The 17798-nt window shown below is 51.0% G+C and overlaps 11 protein-coding genes across 11 annotated transcripts; 6 read left to right on the top strand and 5 right to left on the bottom strand.

Annotated features, from left to right (window-relative positions):
* Positions 1 to 848: 848 nt before the first annotated feature.
* On the top strand, positions 849 to 2783 carry COCCADRAFT_90495 (uncharacterized protein; the record flags this gene model as incomplete). The annotated part of the gene is made up of 1 exon (XM_007711957.1): positions 849 to 2783. One exon carries the CDS (start codon positions 849 to 851, stop codon positions 2781 to 2783), a length of 1935 nt encoding a protein of 644 aa, XP_007710147.1.
* A 124-nt stretch (positions 2784 to 2907) lies between these two features.
* On the bottom strand, positions 2908 to 3929 carry COCCADRAFT_90582 (uncharacterized protein; the record flags this gene model as incomplete). Its single annotated transcript, XM_007711958.1, has 3 exons — positions 2908 to 3216; positions 3328 to 3731; positions 3845 to 3929. 3 exons carry the CDS (start codon positions 3927 to 3929, stop codon positions 2908 to 2910), a joined length of 798 nt encoding a protein of 265 aa, XP_007710148.1.
* Positions 3930 to 4779: 850 nt separating this feature from the next.
* On the bottom strand, positions 4780 to 5628 carry COCCADRAFT_3236 (uncharacterized protein; the record flags this gene model as incomplete). The annotated part of the gene is made up of 1 exon (XM_007711908.1): positions 4780 to 5628. The coding sequence occupies one exon, from the start codon at positions 5626 to 5628 to the stop codon at positions 4780 to 4782; it is 849 nt and encodes a 282-aa protein (XP_007710098.1).
* Positions 5629 to 7243: 1615 nt separating this feature from the next.
* On the bottom strand, positions 7244 to 8120 carry COCCADRAFT_90557 (uncharacterized protein; the record flags this gene model as incomplete). The annotated part of the gene is made up of 2 exons (XM_007711959.1): positions 7244 to 7677; positions 7733 to 8120. 2 exons carry the CDS (start codon positions 8118 to 8120, stop codon positions 7244 to 7246), a joined length of 822 nt encoding a protein of 273 aa, XP_007710149.1.
* Positions 8121 to 8717: 597 nt separating this feature from the next.
* On the bottom strand, positions 8718 to 10461 carry COCCADRAFT_3238 (uncharacterized protein; the record flags this gene model as incomplete). The annotated part of the gene is made up of 4 exons (XM_007711909.1): positions 8718 to 9202; positions 9497 to 9928; positions 9977 to 10040; positions 10354 to 10461. The coding sequence occupies 4 exons, from the start codon at positions 10459 to 10461 to the stop codon at positions 8718 to 8720; spliced, it is 1089 nt and encodes a 362-aa protein (XP_007710099.1).
* Positions 10462 to 10792: 331 nt separating this feature from the next.
* COCCADRAFT_3239 (uncharacterized protein) lies at positions 10793 to 12361 on the top strand (the record flags this gene model as incomplete). The annotated part of the gene is made up of 5 exons (XM_007711910.1): positions 10793 to 10823; positions 10876 to 10896; positions 10948 to 11036; positions 11086 to 11323; positions 11373 to 12361. 5 exons carry the CDS (start codon positions 10793 to 10795, stop codon positions 12359 to 12361), a joined length of 1368 nt encoding a protein of 455 aa, XP_007710100.1.
* A 183-nt stretch (positions 12362 to 12544) lies between these two features.
* COCCADRAFT_90560 (glycosyltransferase family 8 protein) lies at positions 12545 to 13602 on the bottom strand (the record flags this gene model as incomplete). The annotated part of the gene is made up of 3 exons (XM_007711960.1): positions 12545 to 13001; positions 13059 to 13494; positions 13545 to 13602. 3 exons carry the CDS (start codon positions 13600 to 13602, stop codon positions 12545 to 12547), a joined length of 951 nt encoding a protein of 316 aa, XP_007710150.1.
* A 100-nt stretch (positions 13603 to 13702) lies between these two features.
* On the top strand, positions 13703 to 13864 carry COCCADRAFT_90460 (uncharacterized protein; the record flags this gene model as incomplete). Its single annotated transcript, XM_007711961.1, has 1 exon — positions 13703 to 13864. A coding segment is annotated over one exon (162 nt), but the record flags the coding sequence as incomplete, so codon positions are not given.
* A 173-nt stretch (positions 13865 to 14037) lies between these two features.
* On the top strand, positions 14038 to 15103 carry COCCADRAFT_3241 (uncharacterized protein; the record flags this gene model as incomplete). Its single annotated transcript, XM_007711911.1, has 3 exons — positions 14038 to 14179; positions 14229 to 14394; positions 14443 to 15103. The coding sequence occupies 3 exons, from the start codon at positions 14038 to 14040 to the stop codon at positions 15101 to 15103; spliced, it is 969 nt and encodes a 322-aa protein (XP_007710101.1).
* Positions 15104 to 15856: 753 nt separating this feature from the next.
* On the top strand, positions 15857 to 16201 carry COCCADRAFT_90451 (uncharacterized protein; the record flags this gene model as incomplete). The annotated part of the gene is made up of 1 exon (XM_007711962.1): positions 15857 to 16201. The coding sequence occupies one exon, from the start codon at positions 15857 to 15859 to the stop codon at positions 16199 to 16201; it is 345 nt and encodes a 114-aa protein (XP_007710152.1).
* Positions 16202 to 16531: 330 nt separating this feature from the next.
* COCCADRAFT_34943 (uncharacterized protein) lies at positions 16532 to 17397 on the top strand (the record flags this gene model as incomplete). The annotated part of the gene is made up of 5 exons (XM_007711937.1): positions 16532 to 16625; positions 16689 to 16892; positions 16987 to 17133; positions 17186 to 17301; positions 17353 to 17397. The coding sequence occupies 5 exons, from the start codon at positions 16532 to 16534 to the stop codon at positions 17395 to 17397; spliced, it is 606 nt and encodes a 201-aa protein (XP_007710127.1).
* Between the last annotated feature and the right edge of the window lie 401 nt (positions 17398 to 17798).

The following is a 17798-nucleotide window of genomic DNA, read 5'->3' on the forward strand; positions in this document are numbered from 1 at the left end:
CGTGTCATGTTCGTCTACTGAGCTTGAAGGATATGTGCAACAACGATGGAATGCACATGCACGGTGATATTACGGCAACTAAAAATACGTTTAATCTCGCTTTGAACCCTGCATCTTTCTTTCTTACCCGATACTGTTTCAAGGGACAACGGCTTTACGGTCAATTGGTGCGCTACTACCTAAAGGGCTGAGGATTTTGGCCCCCACGAGAAAAGATTGCGAACTCAATGCAAGCGACACGACTTGTGGCTTTTCGACCTTTTTTGGTGGAGCCTCAATGCGCGCACGTCCAATAGGGACATGTTGGCTTCAGCCTCACACACGTGTAACCCTCGCCAGCTGACTCTAGCTGCGCCTCAGCTGTGCGACCTGTCTGGCGCGTATTGACGTCTAGACCTCCCCCTCCTCTCAATATCAATCCCAACACCATTCTACGTGGATACAGCGAAGCACACAGCGTACTTCGTGATGTAGAGCAACTGCAGACACTCAACATGGACATCCCGCACACAGAACACGGAAATTCACCCCCAACGCCAGGTATAACCATCTCGAGACCAGGAGATTATGCTTCGCTGCCCACCAGAAACAGTGATGAGTCCCTTTACGATATGAGCGACAGGCGCTCAAGATTCCAAGAAGATGTCGATTCCGGCCTAGGCATCCACATGCACTCGCTAGGATCGCAAAAGTCTCCGGATGTTGCATATTCGGCTCTAGATGCAGATGGGAAGCGACCTAGCGTGTTCTCTCGGGCTTCAAGTACGGATCCTATGACACAAAGGCTTATTGCTCATCGCGCTACACAATCAGCACAATGGCGTATACACTGGCGCCCTCCGGCACTAATGGTTTTTGCTTTTCTCATGGGAATTGTTTTCGCCTTCTTCCAACATCTTCTATACACTGCCCTGCATCACAAGGAGGAAGCCGATGAAAACAAAAAGTTCCGCTTGGTTCTCTACGGCCGTGTGCTAGCCTACCTCTCCAAGGTCGCATTCGGAGGGTGCGTTGTTCTGGTCTTTCGACAGCGACTATGGAGGACGTTTCGAGAGCGGGCATTGACGGTGCTCTCCATCGACCAGCTCTTCGGCGCAACAGAAGATCCTTCTCTCTTTGCAAATTGGGAAGCCATTACCAACGCTCCTATTCTTGTGTTCGTTGCTGGGATCATCTGGCTGATACCCTTGGCAACAATCATCTTCTCACCTGGCGCCCTCACCTTCGGCACCTACCTTGACCTTGAGGTCGTCGACATTGTAGTTCCGACGCTCAATTTTTCCATGGAATCCACTAAGAACTGGCGTTATCCGGTTAAAATGGCTGACGGAAGCAACAAGAAATCTGTAATGTATTACAACACCACTGATATCGCTGGCACGGCACCGGGTTGGTTCGATTACTATGACCAGCCATCTGCAGAGTTGGTACGGATCGGAGTTTTGCTGGCATACAGCAACATGGACCATCCAAACACCCGGCAAGGCGCTCGACAACAGGCTTGTGGAGGACAATACAACTGCACCTACGAACAGACATTTAACGGACCCGGTTATCAATGCGAGGAGATCAATGATGAGAACAGACTTCGCGAATTGGACGCACCATTCAATCATAGCAGAATAGCCCCCCAAGGCCGCGCTGCCTACTTTGCTGAGGTGGATATTGGGGCCTACAAACGACCACAAGCTGAAGAGTTCCGCAAAGGGCCTGGTGGACTGCCTCTTGGGGAAGCACCTGAAGGTTTGGGTGTTTTCAAGTCGGAGCCCATACTATGGATCGGTTACACCACCAATTCGACGGAAAGACTCTCTCCTGATGACCCTCTTGCAAAGCACTGGACTCATCGCTTTGATTCTCACATTATCCGATGTGAGCACATGGAGACCAGGTACACGGTGAAGTGGAACTTCACCGAGCCGTTCTTCAAGTCGATGGCGAAGCGAGAATATCTTACTCCAATTGTGGATACAAATTTCACTCGTGGCCTCTACGGTCTAACAAACCACACGCGAGACCCTGAGCCAGCAACAAACTACATCAGCCCACGCGATGATGTGGGTCTTTACAAGAAAACAGCCGCCTATCATGCTCTAGGTTCCATGTTCCGGGGATTCCTTCGCGGACACGTCGATCTCGAACCTCCTCTTCCGGGACCCTACTATTCTCAAGTCTATTCCGACGTCACCAAGACACGACTGGTGCACAAGAACGCAGAGCCCAAGAAAAATCTAGGGACTGAGATTGAATCCTTCTACTCCGACATGGTCCTCTCGCTGTTCTCTGCGCCGGAAATGCTCGCCGTTAACGAAGAGAAGCTGACAGTCGAGCGATCGCGACTCCAGTCTTCTTTCGTCTACGTGCCAGAGCGTTTATGGAAGTGCTACATTCCCGTCATTTTCGTCACGTTATGTATACTTCTCTTTGGACTGTTTACCATCTGGGAAGATGGCACGACTTTCTCAGCTGGATTCTCGCGTATTCTCGTCACGACGCGAAACATGACTTTGGACAATATCAGTCGTGGCGCGTGTCTTGGAAATGATCCCTTTCCGATGGAGCTCATGAACACAAGGCTACAATTCGGCGCGCTTGCTGACGGCAGTGATCCTCCTGCATATTCAAGTGGGGAGTACCAAGGTGGAGGTGGAGTTCAGAGCATTGGTCATTGTGCATTCGGTGTTGCATCTGAGGTTGGGCCCATTTACAAAGGCATGCCTTATGCTGGTCTCAACCGCCTCGACAAGAAACGTGTTGCATATTCAGGCATGGAAAGTGGATAGGGGAAAATGTGTAACTAGTATGCCATCTCTAATTGTTGATATAATCAAACAAGACTCTAATCCATTTCTCTTAGCTCTCTCGTCGCCTTTCCCAAACAGCCACTGATTCTCTGCTCGGCCCAGCTTAACAAATACCAATAACGCCATTGACCGGGATATCAATACTCGTCGTGTAACTCGCCGCATCGCTGAGCAAATACACATAGGCGCCTCCAAGCTCCTCCACAGCCGCTAACCGCGGCATACCACCATAGTACTTGAGCTGCTGCTCCCAATCCGGCTGCTGCTCAACCCAGTACGTCATCGCCGTCTTGACCAGACCCGGCGACACAGAGTTGACTCTGATGTTATACTGCGCCCACTCCATAGCAAGCGTATGCGTCATATTCCTGATGCCCGCCTTGGACGCACCGTACGGTGCCGAGGGAACACGCTGTGAAGTCCGTCAGCCACCAGTTTAAACCTCTCCCTCTCTCTCTCCATCGCAAAGAAGAAGAAGAAGAAGACGAAGAAGGGAAAATAGAAAAGGGAAGAAGAACATTACCTTATTCGGCCGATACGACGCCATACTCGCCGTAAAAACAATACTCCCCTTAACCCCTTGCTTAATAAATGCCCTCGCCGCACACCTCGCAGAGTAAAAACTCCCATACAAATTCACCCCCCACAGCTGGTCAATCTCTTCCGTTGTAAACTCCAGTGCGGGTTTGTGCTTTGTACGCCCTGCATTACATACCATGCCGTGTAGCGCCCCCGCTTCTGCAAGCACCTTGTCGATGGCCGCCTGGATCGAGGCTTCGTTTGTGACGTCGGCTCCTAGTGCGAAGAGTTGGTTGGGGTATTTGGAGGCGAGCGTGGTGAAGTCGGTGTCTGGGGTGCCGATGTCGAGGGAGTAGACTGCGGAGGCGCCGTTGGTGAGGCAGCTGTGTGCTATGCCGAGGCCGATGCCTGTGGATTTTTTGTTTAGTTTTTTTTATTGAAAAAATATTGTTGTTGTTTTTTTTTAATAAGGGGGTGTATGGGTTTTTTGGGAAAGGGGGGGGATGATGGGGGAAAGTTACCTCTGTTCGCACCGGTAATAGCAATGACTTTACCTTCCAACTGCACTTTTGTAACGGGTTCGGCCGTTGAACTTGAAGATGCCATGTTGATGTACGCAATTCGTTTTCTTTCTCTCAACTTAATTCTAATTGAGAAAAAAAAACCCCCCGATTAAAGATCAAAATGTATAGAGTGTAAATGTATGCGATAAATCAATGTACCAACACCACCTCATCCCCCCCTCCTACTTATACCTTCCCCCCCTCTCCCCATCTAACCCCCCCATCTCTCCTTCCTTTACCTACATCCCCAATACTTCCCCCCACACTCCCACCCCCACAATTTCCCCCGTCGTAACGAGCATGCACGCAAGCCTCGTACCCTCAGCTTGTGTTCGTCTCGAGGCACAATTCTCGGCCTGCATCGGGGCTAGCCTAGCTTTGGATGTTGGCTGCACAAATCGCGGAATAGTAAAAAGTGCCGAGGATAAGAGGGGATCGTCCCGCATTCCGCCCGTTTTGTGGTCTGGGGTAAAGTAAGGTAAGTGGCTAGTACAGGGGAGCTTTTTGGGAGAGAGATGGGTAAATAGTGAGGAGGAGGGGGCGGGGTAGGTAGAGGGGGGGGGAGGGGTTAAACAGTATAAAATACGAGAGGGGGGGATTTATTTTTGTGATTTAAAAATGTCTTCAGGGTTTTATTTTTTCGTGGTACTGGAATTGTTGATGTAGTATGGAATTTTGCATTTGGGGGTCTGGTTGGTACAAACTTATTTCTGTGCATACTACCGAAAAGGGCTCGGGACGTTGAACCGCGCCTTCTTTCTCGCAACGAGTCCGCAAACAAAGGGGAAAAAAAAGAAGGGCCCGACTTGAACTTTTTTGTAACCTATGTATGTATGTAGTATTTACACTTTTTGTTCTCAACATCCCAAATCCGCCCTAGTGTACGAATGCTTTTAATTGAACACAACAGTCTTCTGTCCATTCAAAAACACACGCTTCTCACTCCACCATTTCACCGCTGCAGCAAGCACCTGGCTCTCGACGTTGCTGCCCTCCTCGACAAGCTGCTTGGGACTCAATGCATGATCGACCCTCGCAACGCGCTGCTCGATAATAGGTCCTTCGTCCAGATCCGCCGTGACGAAATGCGCGGTAGCCCCGATAATCTTGACGCCACGCTCGTAAGCCTGGTGGTAGGGCTTTGCACCCTTAAACGACGGCAAGAACGAGTGATGAATATTGATAATCTTGCCAGACATCTCTGTGCATAGACGGGGTGACAGAACTTGCATGTAGCGCGCAAGCACGACAAGATCGATATTGTGCTGCTTGATAAGATCAAGAATCTGCGTCTCTTGCTGCTCTTTGGTGTCCTTTGTAACAGGCAGATGGTGAAACTCGATACCGTTGTTCTTCGCCAACTCTGCGAATTCGCCGTGGTTCGACACAATGAGCGGCACGTCGACCTTGAGCTGGCCCGACTTGACGCGGAACAAGAGGTCGTTGAGGCAGTGCCCAATTTTCGAGACCATGATGAGGACTTTGGGTTTGGCGTCTACGCGCCGGATTTGGTACGTCATGCTCATTTCAGAGGCGAGCGTCGCCATGCTGGCTTGCAGCGCGGAGACGTCCGAGGCATGGCCAAAGTGCACGCGCATGAAGAAGGTCTTGGAGTCTGGGTCGGAGAATTGCTGCAGATCCAGAATCGTGAGGTTTTCCTTTGCCAGTAGGCCCGTCACGGCGTAAACGATTCCTGCCTTGTCAGGGCATGAAAGCGTGAGGTAGTGGTCGTCGCCTGCCATTTTGGATGTTGAAATCCTTTCTGCAGAGTCGAGTTGTTGAAGGCGAGGAACACTGCTTGCTAGAGAGCGTCTGTTGCCAAAGTGTGACTGTTTTGTAGAAATTTTAGGACATGGGCTTTGCCGAGTTCGGATGACCTCGTTTGGTGCGTAATAGGTGGATGTCCGGACCGCACTTGCGCGGGTCAGTGTGTGGAGTGACCGTGGGTAGGTGCGCACTGAGCGTAGAAACATGTTCGCCTGTTCGGTTCCGTCTCCTTGCCCAAGGAGATTGAGCGCGGGATGGCGAACTTTTTTTAAGCCATGTAAAAGTTAACTTTCCGGTCAAGGTGGCCGAACTCGGCCGGCCAATGGCATCTAGCGTTGTAATAGACGAAGGAACTCTGGCGCTTGTGAAGACTAGAATCTTATTGAACTTTTTTTAATCCTTGCACTCACAGCAAGAGCAAGCCCTGTATGCTCCGAGTAAAAGTATGCTGATATGCCATTGTTTGATTGGGACATACCCTATGCTCAATGGAATCGTTGATTGGACACTACACCATATCCCTTTGAGTCATATAAAAAGCGCAATTAATTTGAGATGCCCCCTGTGCAGACACATGCATACTCCAAACGGTCCCAAATTTTATACACATCTTTATATTTCCTCAACTTAGTCTGATACCACACTAGGGACTTTAACCTTCTCGGCACCCCTCACGTATTAGCCTTATCTCTCAAGCACTTGCCGATATATGATTAGTATAGTCATTTAGGCGAGGCCGATGGTATAATCTGTAGTAGATCAGAACCCTTTCTTTATCCAGGTTTCTCTATTATCTCTCAATACCTACCTTTCGTACACATAAAACGTTATAGGAGTAAGTAAGTTCAGTGATCGCGTAGTTATGCTCAAATTTTCGAATAATCAGAAAGAGTAACTCGGCGCATACTGGTAGAAGTCTAGAAACAATGGCATGTGCTTTGAATCACAGAAGCGCGTTTGCTTTCTCTCCGTCATGGGAATCATTGCCACAAGGGCGCTCAGAGGTAGAAAGATGATTGCATAGATTGTGGTAATGTTGGATAAAGTTATCATTCATACTACTGTCCAAATGATCCATGTCCATAAAGATGAATCATTCTTTTGTGCAAATATTGCTTGAGCGGTGGTTAAACAAGAGCTCTTCGATTAGAGGACTCAAAAGGTAAGTTCGTAATATGACGTTGATGCGGGAAGCTCAAACTTTGTGGGAAAAGGCTTGCCCAAATTTTCCCTCACTACACAACGACTCGATAGTGGTGTGCATTCTTATTTATGATGAACCATTTCAATTGAACATGCACAAGTAAAGTATTCGACATTGCGAAATATATAGCTTCACTCTACATTAGACTCCCTCGAGACTAAACCATGGTAACCCACTTTGATTGTTCCTTCTAGAGGATCACAATGAACATCCTCATAATATGACTTATATTCATACCAGAATGTAATGGTATCCCAACAGCCTACATTACACTTTATTCCAAAGACCCTGGAAACATGGATATAAGACAACAGTGTCCCAAACGCCATCGCTATGCACAAAACTCGCGAAACAACGGCACAAATATCCACCCTATTGTCGCTTCGCTATACACTATCCTCATCCTCTTCGTCACTATCTTCTCTTTCCTCCCACCCCACCATGCGTCGGAGAACACGGTTCTCTTCTCCAAGCTCTTTGCAGCGTCCGCGCAAGCCTGCCTCCACCTCTCCCTGCATTCGTAGTGCGTTCCTTGCGTTTTCCGCTACGCGGCTAAGTCCCGCTTGCCATTCTGCGTGCTCGATCCTGAGACTCATAGATGTAGATCGCTCCTGCTCAAGTAGTGTTTGATAATGCTTGTGAAGTGCGAGGATCGACGATGTTTGGGAATAAGCATATGGGCGCAGCTTGTCAAGTAAAAGAGCCAAGGCGGACTCGTAGTCTGTGAGGAGAGCGGAGAGGGATGTGTTGGTTGCGGTGAGAGAAGCGATGGTCGATTGGGCTGATGTGAGCTGGTTTTGGAGATGTGTCTGGGTCGCTGCTACGAAGAATGTTAGAATCGCGATTTGGTTGCTGTGAAATGGCAGCTAACATACCGTTGATCTCTCCATTCACTTCTCTCATACTCACACCATTTCCCCTCGGTGCGGAGCCACCGCCAACCTCTCCGCCCTCCTCCAAAGCAGCCCTTCCTTGTATCGCAGCAACCCCTTCTACAATACCTCTTGTCTGCGCCTTGTTCTCCTCCAACAGCTGGCTCAACTGCTGTACCACAGCCCAGAGGTGGTTCATGTCCGTCTGCTGACCACCGCTTGGCAGCCCGTTGACCATTGGAATGCCGTTTTGGCCGCCGCCGTTCACTTGCGATCCTGCTATGCTACCAGCTTGCGAGTGTGAGGGTGAGGGTGGTGGGCGCGATTGGTTATGTTGTTGCTGCTGCTGGGCTTGTTGTTGGGAGGACTCAAGGAAAGAATAGTTGTTCATGACGAAGTCAGGTGTTCGTGTGGAGGGGGTCAGACTTGTGCAGATACCGGTTGGGTTTGGGTTGGCGTGCGGCGTAGGCCGACGGCGTCGGTAGACTTGCGGATAGCCACTTGTCTGATTGGACTGGGAGACCGCGCCTCAGAATGAGCGCGTAAATGCGGCTGATAGTTGAGGCGACACTAAAATCCAATGCCTGGTATGTATGCGGGGTGTCTTGCGGGGTCAAAGCGAGCATTCGTGTTGCGGCTTCGCGTTGGGGGTGGACAGGGTCTACCTAAGTCTTGCACAAAAACGCGCTAGTGGCTTGGCGGTGTACAGACGTATATGTGCTACCATAGAGTCAAAGCCACAACTACAGGAGAGAAGTGAAGGGCCAGGAAAGAAGAGGTTATGATCAGACAGGGCATTTCCAAAGGAACGCTAGTATGTAGATTTCTCGAAGAGCAAAACTGGTTACCACCCAGTTCTGTCAACACCAGTCGACTACCCAAATGCACGCATGCTCTAAATCAACGTATCCAGTCTCCATTGCATATTATCCAATTACAGAGTAGCTAGCGCGAATCTGGTATAAAAATGGCACGGTTGTACAGATGCTCATCGATCTGGCAATACATATCGCCTCTCGACACTCATCTCACGATCCGCTTCGTCCTCGCCCTCAAACCTGAGCCTCACCAGGTTCTCAACCGTGTCTCCTTCCCTCCCACCATCTTCCTTCTTCACTTTCCCATCAGCTTGTCTCCATGTAGCCACAACTTCCGCTTTATAAAAGGTGGTTGTGCCTGGATAAAGAGCGAGTACATTCTTGCCCTTGGGAAGGTCAGGCAGCGTCGCGTTAGAGGATTGGGGCGGAATTGGAATCAGATGATTGACCGAGGCGCGATATGGCGCAGATGGGGTTGGAGGATCTGGGTCGGCATCTATAATTTCATATCGACGCTGCTTGCCTTCGCCGATGACTGACGTCACGCGACAGAGGATACCTTCACCCTCAAAAGACATGGACGAGGAGGAGGATCGGTTTTTGGCGTTATTGCGGTAGAGTACCTCAGTCTGCGGGGTAAGGCGCGGTCGAACTTCTGGAATTTGTCAGCCCCCGTTGATATCGAGTATGATGGGATGACGGCTATGTAGCGGATGCTAAACGGGAAAGTTACATGGTGGCATGAGCACACAGAAAAGAGGTATGAGATGGGACGAGGTGAAATTTTGAGCTTGCCTATCCGACTACAAACCTCGAACAAGCCGAAAGGAAAGATGCCAAAGCGGGTATCATCTGTCGTCTAGAAAGAACGCCGAAAGCGAAGGAGCTCAACGCTTGGTCTTGTATTTGATCTTGGGCTTGGGCTTGGAAGAAGGAAGAACCATCTTACCCTTACCCGAGTCATCCTTGTCGTCTTCCATCTTGACGCTGCCCTCTCTCGCAATGGGGACTGACCCCGCCCTGCTGCCACCAGACTTGGCAACCAGTCGGTCTTTCTGGCTGCTGATGATAACTTTGGGGCTAGGGCCTCCGGGGCTATCTGCAGTCAGACTGTCGCGGTCATCGATGCTATCGGTCAGCTTTCGCTTGCCCTGGCGGTCGCGCCCAGACTTCCCATGCCCAACGCTAGTAGATCGTGAAGCAGATGGCTGAGCTTCTTCAGAATTGCGCAAAGCAGCAAGGAGAGTCATTTGTGTATGAACGTCGTTACCACCTTCGATAGGCTGGAGGAGAGCCTGGACCTCTTCCACCTTGCGGATGTTGTCTCGTAAGAGGTCCTCCAAATCATCGTCAATACGGGCTGAGCGTTCCTCTCCACGGTCTGCTCAAGTTAGTGCTGGTGCTGCCACGCCAGCTTCTCTAAGCTCACCTGTACGAGCCGCCTGCTCTGCTTGGAGAGCAAGGATCTTTTCCTGGAGAAGATCTGATTCTTTCTGCGACACGTTAGTAGAGGGTGACGGCATGAGGTAGCTTGATGCGGTGTGGCAAAAGGAAGCATGAACGGCAAGGTTTTGGAGCTTCACGCCTCGCAACCATTCTGTCCACAAGGCTATCATAGGCCATTGGGCTTTTGTCACGTCCGTCCCTCATCGTTGATCATGAGCTTGGTATACATGGTGCTGGATCGAGCATAGCCAATGGACTCTCGAGAGTCGCGTAGCTTGCGGGTTACATGGCGCGTTGTGAATACAGTCAAAAACTTGCAAACAAGAGTGCTGAGGATGCATTGATTGAGATGTCTCATACCATGAGCTGGTCAACCCTTCGGCCATCAGATTTGATCGAGTTCCAAATCACCCGCTCCTCATCGAACTCCTCCTTGAGTTGGCCGCGGGGCCTGCTTCGAGCAGCCATATTGACGGAAGTTGTTCTCCGCCAGCTCCCCGGCACGTTCTGTGTTACCGGACGCGCTGCAGGCAGGTCATGTGGGAGCGGTGTGGTTTGGCGGAGGGAGAGTGAAAGAAGCGGGAAATGCAAACGAGAGCACGTGTAGTTGATTGCGATGCAGGGTAGGAGCCGCGCTAGCAACGGAAGAGGGGTAGGGTCTCCATGAGCTTAATCCGACCAGCCTTGTGACGATGCTTGGGGGACGCCAATTAGCGGCACAAGTGGGCCTGCCAAAGATCCGCTGCCACGCATCACTTTCCTTGACCACAATCTACACACAATACAAGGCCTTGCCAAAATGCGGAACCCACTTATCAGATTAGAATGCGGTAAGCAGAAATTGAAAACAGGAAAAAATAACACAAATTGATTGTCTTGCAGGCGTGAACAGCTACGACTGGGGTACGCAGCCCCGCATCATAATTCCATCAGCGGTATGCTGAACCAGCCCAGGGAAAGTCGGTAAAGACTCGGCCGCTGCCAAATTCCACGCTGCGACAGCTTCGGAATTCTCAATCGAAGAAGAGAAGCCATACGCTGAGGTATGCAATCAATGCGGCATTGTCGTCGACGCGTTGCTCACCGTTGTAGTTGTGGATGGGCACCCACCCGTCACTTCCCTCAAAAGATCTCGAGACGAAGCGAAGCCTCTTAGAACTTGTCCAAGAGAACCAGGCGCTACTTTCCACCGAAATCGCTGAGCGATATGAGAACAAACTACCGTTCCTGTTCAAGGTCCTGTCCATAAACAAGGCCTTGAGCATACAGGCACATCCCAACAAGAAGCTTGCCGAGCAGTTGCATGCGAGCGACCCCAAGAACTACCCAGGTCAGTCTTCATGCAGCAGTCTTGACTTGATACTAACTCTACAATTCAGATGACAACCACAAGCCTGAAATGACCATTGCGGTCACACCGTTCGACGGACTCTGTGGCTTCCGTCCCCTTGCCGAAATTACGCACTTCCTCAAGACCGTTCCTTCCCTACGCAAACTCGTCGGCGAAGAAGAAGCGACCAAGTTTGAGGAGACTATCAAGGGAAAAGAGACGTCAGACAAGGAGGAAGATGTGCAAGCAAATAAGAAGGCTCTTCAGTCCGCCTTCACAAAACTCATGAACGCAGACAAGGACGCACTGGAATCCGCAAGCAAAGAACTCATCGAAGCCGCAAAGTCTGAGGGCGAAAACTTTGCCGGCGGCGGTCCACCCTCCAACACAGGCAAAGAGCTCGCCGACCTCGTCATCCGCCTCGACTCGCAATTCCCTGGCGACATTGGCCTCTTCGTTCAATTCTTCCTCAACTACGTCAAGCTCGATGTAGGCGAAGCCATGTTCCTTAAGGCAGACGATATCCACGCCTACCTCTCTGGCGACATCATCGAGTGCATGGCCAGCTCCGACAACGTGGTGCGCGCGGGCTTCACCCCGAAATTCAAGGACGTCGACAACCTCACCAAGATGCTGACGTATAGCTATGCCCCTATTAGCGAGCAGAAGATGGAGCCCAAGGATTACTCGCGTGTGAGGTTGAATGCGCCTGCATACAGTTCCAACTCGAGCAATATGCTGTATAACCCCCCGATCCCAGAGTTTGCGGTTGTGCGCACGGCGCTGAACCGGGTTGGCTCTAAAGCGACGTTTGATCCTATTGATGGACCCAGCATCATTCTCTGCACAAAGGGCAAAGGAACGATCAGTGTTGGACCTAAAGAAGAAGAGTTGAGCGAGGGTTTCGTTTACTTTGTTGGAGCCACGGCTGAGGTAATCATCAAGAGCGATGTGGATGCTGGGGATGAAGAAGGTGCAGAAGGCCTTGTGACATTCAAGGCTTTCTGTGAGATCGAGGATGACAAGGGCAAGCTTTGAAGAATGGTCTCTTCGAGCATACATACGACTGACACGAACAAAGGGAATGATTGATGAAGTGCCATGTCATTGGGATCCTTAGAGTACATAGTTATCATAGGTATCTCCATAAAAGAACGCCGCCGTCGCCACCACTATCCTAGGGCTCTGTTGAAATGCCCAACGTCTACATGCGCTATGCCCTTAGAAACCGTCATCGATGCCCTTGCTCTTCTCCAACGCACGTCTTTCATCGTTGATAGGCCACCACCACTCGTGTATCTCTACAGAGCATTTGCCGGGTGCCTCATCCCAAGGTTTCGGGCTCAAGATGTAGTGCACATTCTTGACTTCTTCATCCTTCCATATAGCATCGTGTACACCCTTTGAGCGCATTGTCTTGAGCGCATTGTAGGTATATGGCAAGGCGACCCAGCGCCCGTTGAAGAGGTCACCGAGGAGAGACTGATCGGCGAAGTCGTACGACATGGACGTTTCGTTGGCAAGTTGTTTCAGAATGAGGTCATACGTGGCCTTGGAAGGGTTGACGACCTGCAAGCCTCCGTTGGGCATGCGAAGACCGGCTGTAGAAGGTGCACCGGTTTTCTGAGCGGCATCGGGATCGCCATGTTGCGAAGTGAATGCGCAGTTTTCGGGGATCCTAGTCCAACGTTAGCCCAACGGTTTGCGCAAGTCGTGGATATGAGGGGAGACGTACCAGTCCTTGGGGTAATGTGGCTTCTTGAGGGGATTGCACACACAGGCATGGCTCGCTGCAAATACCCTGTCGCCTTTACCTCCGGTACTCGGTGGATCCAACTCCAACTCCATCAGCTCATCCATGTTCTTCAGCACCAGCATGTCGCTGTCGAGCTGGACGACCCGGTCATACTCTTCCAACGAAAATGGTGTCAGTTTACTCCAGCAGTCGTAGAAGCGCGGGTCGTTGGTGAAGTCCTTGTTGACCGTGGGTAGCAGGTACTTGACATGCTGTTTGGGAATGCCGCGCTCATCTAGCGCCTTGTGGCCTTCAGCGGGGAAAGTATCGGTGTATAGTGCGACAAGCGGGTATTTCGAGCCGTGCTTCTTCAGACTGTAATCGAGGGTGAGGAGGCCGGTGAGGTATGCCGTGTTAGTGATCAGGGTGGTCCATACTGAGATGTGTTATTTTTAACAGTCACATGTTAGACCAAACCTAACATACCTTTCTTCGACTTCGTCCCCGCTGGTGTTGTACTAGGTGTTTCGGTCGCGTTCTGCATCGTTGACATGTATACGTGTTAGACGCGTCGATGCAGTTGGCGCAATGTGTTAAGTATTGATAGAAAGACTATCCGATTAGTAACAAGATTTAATTGCGCCATCTTCGGTCTGTCTATGACTGCAGGTTTGTTTGGAGGGGTCGTAAGAGCCGCTAATCCAAGTAGTAACGATCGTACCAATTCAGGTAGCTTGGGACCCTGGGAATCGAAGAACGGTCCGACCTTAGCCGATCTCCGGTCCCTCTCGAGATCGTCACCATAAGTGTATCGCGGACGCTTGTGCGTTTCCGACTGCAGGCTACCGACGCGCTGCACAAGATATGGGATGAGGATTAGCACACATCGAGGTGCTGATGCTTTTCCACCGATATCTCTTCTTGGCCTTGTTCTTTGAGGCATGATTCTCATATTTCACTGGACAATAGCGACGCGACAATGGCTACTACAGCGCTGAAACCCGCCGGCATGAAGCCCGCAGCAACGGCTCTTATCGCGACCTCCGACGAACCTCAGAAGTCGCCTAAACATTACCGCGGCTTCGTAGCTGGTGTCTTCAGTGGCATTGCAAAGCTATCAGGTGTGACAGTCTGCACCTGTTGCCTATGCCCTTATCTAACTAGAGATAGTCGGTCACCCATTCGACACAGTCAAAGTGCGACTGCAAACGACAGAAAAGTCGCATTTTAGGGGTCCGGTAGATTGTCTCATGCAGACGTTGAGAAAGGAGGGCTTCGCAGGATTGTACAAAGGCGCGACCCCGCCGTTGGTGGGGTGGATGTTTATGGACTCGATGTATGGCACTTTCGACCTGAAACTTGACGGATTGCTAATGGCACGTAGTATGTTAGGATCTCTCAGTGTATATCGCCGCGTCCTCAATGATCGTGTCTTCAATCCACCCTCGTCTGTTCGATTTGGCGAGCAGCAAGGCAAGCTCCCCATGTACGCCCATGGCATGGCAGGCACAATGGCAGGTTGGACAGTATCATTTATTGCAGCGCCGGTCGAACACATCAAAGCCCGTCTGCAGGTTCAATATGCAGCAGATAAGACAGCGCGCCTCTATTCTGGACCAATTGACTGTCTGAAGAAGATATACAAGGGTCATGGCGTAAAGGGTGTGTACCATGGCCTGAGCGCGACGCTGCTATTCCGTACATTCTTTTGTTTTTGGTGGGGGACGTACGACTTGTTCACTAAACAATTCCAGAAACACACAAATCTGTCAGCGCCTGCAGTCAACTTCTGGGCAGGCGGTCTTTCAGCGCAGATTTTTTGGTTGACGAGCTATCCAAGCGATGTGATCAAGCAGCGCATCATGACAGATCCGCTTGACAATAGGAGGTTTCCCCGATGGAGAGACGCCGCTCAAACAGTGTACAGAGAAGGAGGGTGGAGGGGATACTGGCGCGGCTTTGTGCCATGCTTTTTACGTGCCTTTCCGGCCAATGCCATGGCTCTAGTGGCGTTTGAGGGTGTGATGAGGAGTCTGCCAGAATGAAGGGGTAGAAAACAATTGAGTGGCGATGGATCGTCTGAGCAATGAGGGAGTAGCTGCCAGAATGTAGCGGTGTATGCTTGCCTGGAGGAACACGATACCCATGATATATATAAAAAATAGCCAAGCCGCAACACTCTTTGCTTATCTTGACCCACGCCAAGTTCCACTGTTAATTGCATTTTTTTTCTGTTACACTGCCGGAGTTAAGCTAGGCTCCTCGGCGTTGCTGGCGTGGTGATTGATTCATGCATGGAATAGCCATTGTGTCTGTTGAATCATGGCGTGTCCATGTCGAAGACGCGGTCTTGAGCAACGCCTCGTGGTTCTAGTATAGAGCCGATAGGATTAGCTCGAAGGTTAATGCGTATGAGGTAATGGCCCAGCTTCGGTATAGGTGCTTGTTTGGATAACTTTCCCGTGTGGAGCCGCACATGATGATATAAGACGTGTTTTTGGTTAGCGGGCGACATTGCTACTGCAGCGTAGCGGGTCGCAACGGCTGAAGCAGACGCAGGCATTACGATGGAGGCTTTGTGCGACTAGCCACGAAGGGGAAAGAAACAAAGAAGCCGGTGTATCGGCAAGGCCGTGTAAGCAGAGCGGCGAGTTGACGCGGCGTGAAGAGCAGCGAGCGAATGGCTGCTGGAGGCGTACAGGCATGGAGACAAACCATTGGTGTGTGTGGGGCAGAGGTCGTGGGTTCGGAGCGTGTACTGAAGTAGGGGTACATATGTATTGTATATGTATATCTGTATGTGCGTCTATGTACTACGGCATGTCTGTATAGGCAATCTCAGGAGTAGCGCCGCGTACCTGCATCTGCCGGCACACTGGCCACACAGGAACGGCGCACACGGGGGCCCAGTATGTCGCAATCAAACGCAGGCACCCAAGCAGAGCAGAGGGCGGGGCCCCCTTTTTGCGTGCATTTGGGGCGCTGAAGATGGCGATGGTGGTGCGGCGAGAGAGAATGGATGGACCTGTCAAGAGCAAGGCCGTTGGTTGCGCACGGATGTTTCGTCGGCTGGAGGCTCTCTGGGATTTGCGGCCTGCTTGCCTCTGGTTTCACTCCTGACCGGCTTGAAACCTTCATTTTAGGCACACACACGCCCGCGTCCACGACGCCATATCTATCTCTCTCTCTCGCGCCCCGTCCCGTCTTGTGCCGTCCCCAGTACAGTCTTGTGTTTTTCTCTTTCCACCACCACCTTTTCCTCTTCCTCTTATCTTCCGCTTGCTCTGCCTCGTTGCAAAGCACAAACACGTCTCCCACGCCCCGGCCTACCCAATCCCTCCCGTTCGCCTTCAGCTGCTGCCGCCGAGACGACAACACCGCCGCCACTCCCTGCCTCGTATACCGGCTACTTACCACCTGGCAAGCCCCTCCCCGCACACTGCCGACGTAATCCCCACGATCACGCTGCCACAATGGGCGCGTCCATATCCAAGGCCATGGCCAAGATCTTCGGATCAAAGGAGATGCGGCTGCTGATGCTGGGCCTCGACGCCGCTGGAAAGACGAGTATGTTGGCAGCATCTGCAATGTCCGCCCAATGCCCAAACCCGGCTGACTAGAACCTCGCAGCCATCCTTTACAAGCTCAAGCTTGACCAAGATGTCACCACTATCCCCACTGTCGGCTTCAACGTCGAGACCGTCACATATAAGAATACCAAGTTCAACGTCTGGGACGTCGGCGGCCAAGACAAGATCCGCCCGCTGTGGAGGCATTATTTCTCTGGTATGTTGGGCCGTCACGGCACCGTTCCGGGTAGGCGAGTAAACATGCGCGCACGCGACAGTGCCGCGCATGTGTCGCCCTGTCCAGATTGATGCTGTGCAGCACTCGACATGCGAGCACCCGTGCTGACGTGACGCCACAGGAACCCAGGGACTCATCTTCGTCATCGACTCCAACGACCGCGCCCGTATCGAGGAGGCAAAGACCGAACTCACTCGCATCATCCAGGACAGGGAAATGAAGGACGCACTGTTGCTGGTATTCGCCAACAAGCAGGACTTGAGCGGAGGTGCGTACATGAAATTCACTATCACCAGAATCAAATTGCTAACCCTAGCCAGCAATGCGACCCAAGGAAGTATCCGATCTCCTACAATTAGACAAGATTGCCAAAGACCACGTATGGAAAGTAGAGCCCAGCTGTGCGACAACAGGCGAGGGTATTTTCGAGGGACTGGTAATTTCCACCCACCACTTAATCTCCCGGCATCTTGCTAACACGACTCAGGCATGGCTCTCCAACAACGTAAAGCTGCCACCGGGCGCCAAGTAGACGATTTGGCCAGCATCATTCCTCCCCCATACACTCTGATTGTTGTACGACTGCATGCGCTCCTCTACTTGCTCTGCCTCTTCCTGCATATACCCGGTTTTTTCTTTTCTTTATCGCACTCTATCGCCTTGTAATCTTCTAATCCATGGCTACTTCATATATAAAGGGTGGTCAGGTCTATTGGGGGGCTCTCTATTTCTTATCTCTCTATCGTTGTCTCTATCTGTGTGTGTGCAAGTGCAATCAGGAATGTACAAACTAGACAGTATTTATCTAGTTGTTGTGCCACCTCTCTGTGTGTTTGCATGTTTTATTCATAGCAAGCGACTTGATTTCCACATTGTTAGATTTCTGTATGTGTGTGACATGTCTTTTTTCTCTATTCGACCTGAGTCGTTCTT

Source organism: Bipolaris zeicola (genome assembly GCF_000523435.1).
Source record: "Bipolaris zeicola 26-R-13 unplaced genomic scaffold scaffold_36, whole genome shotgun sequence".
In the NCBI taxonomy this organism is placed as follows: Eukaryota; Fungi; Ascomycota; class Dothideomycetes; order Pleosporales; family Pleosporaceae; genus Bipolaris; species Bipolaris zeicola.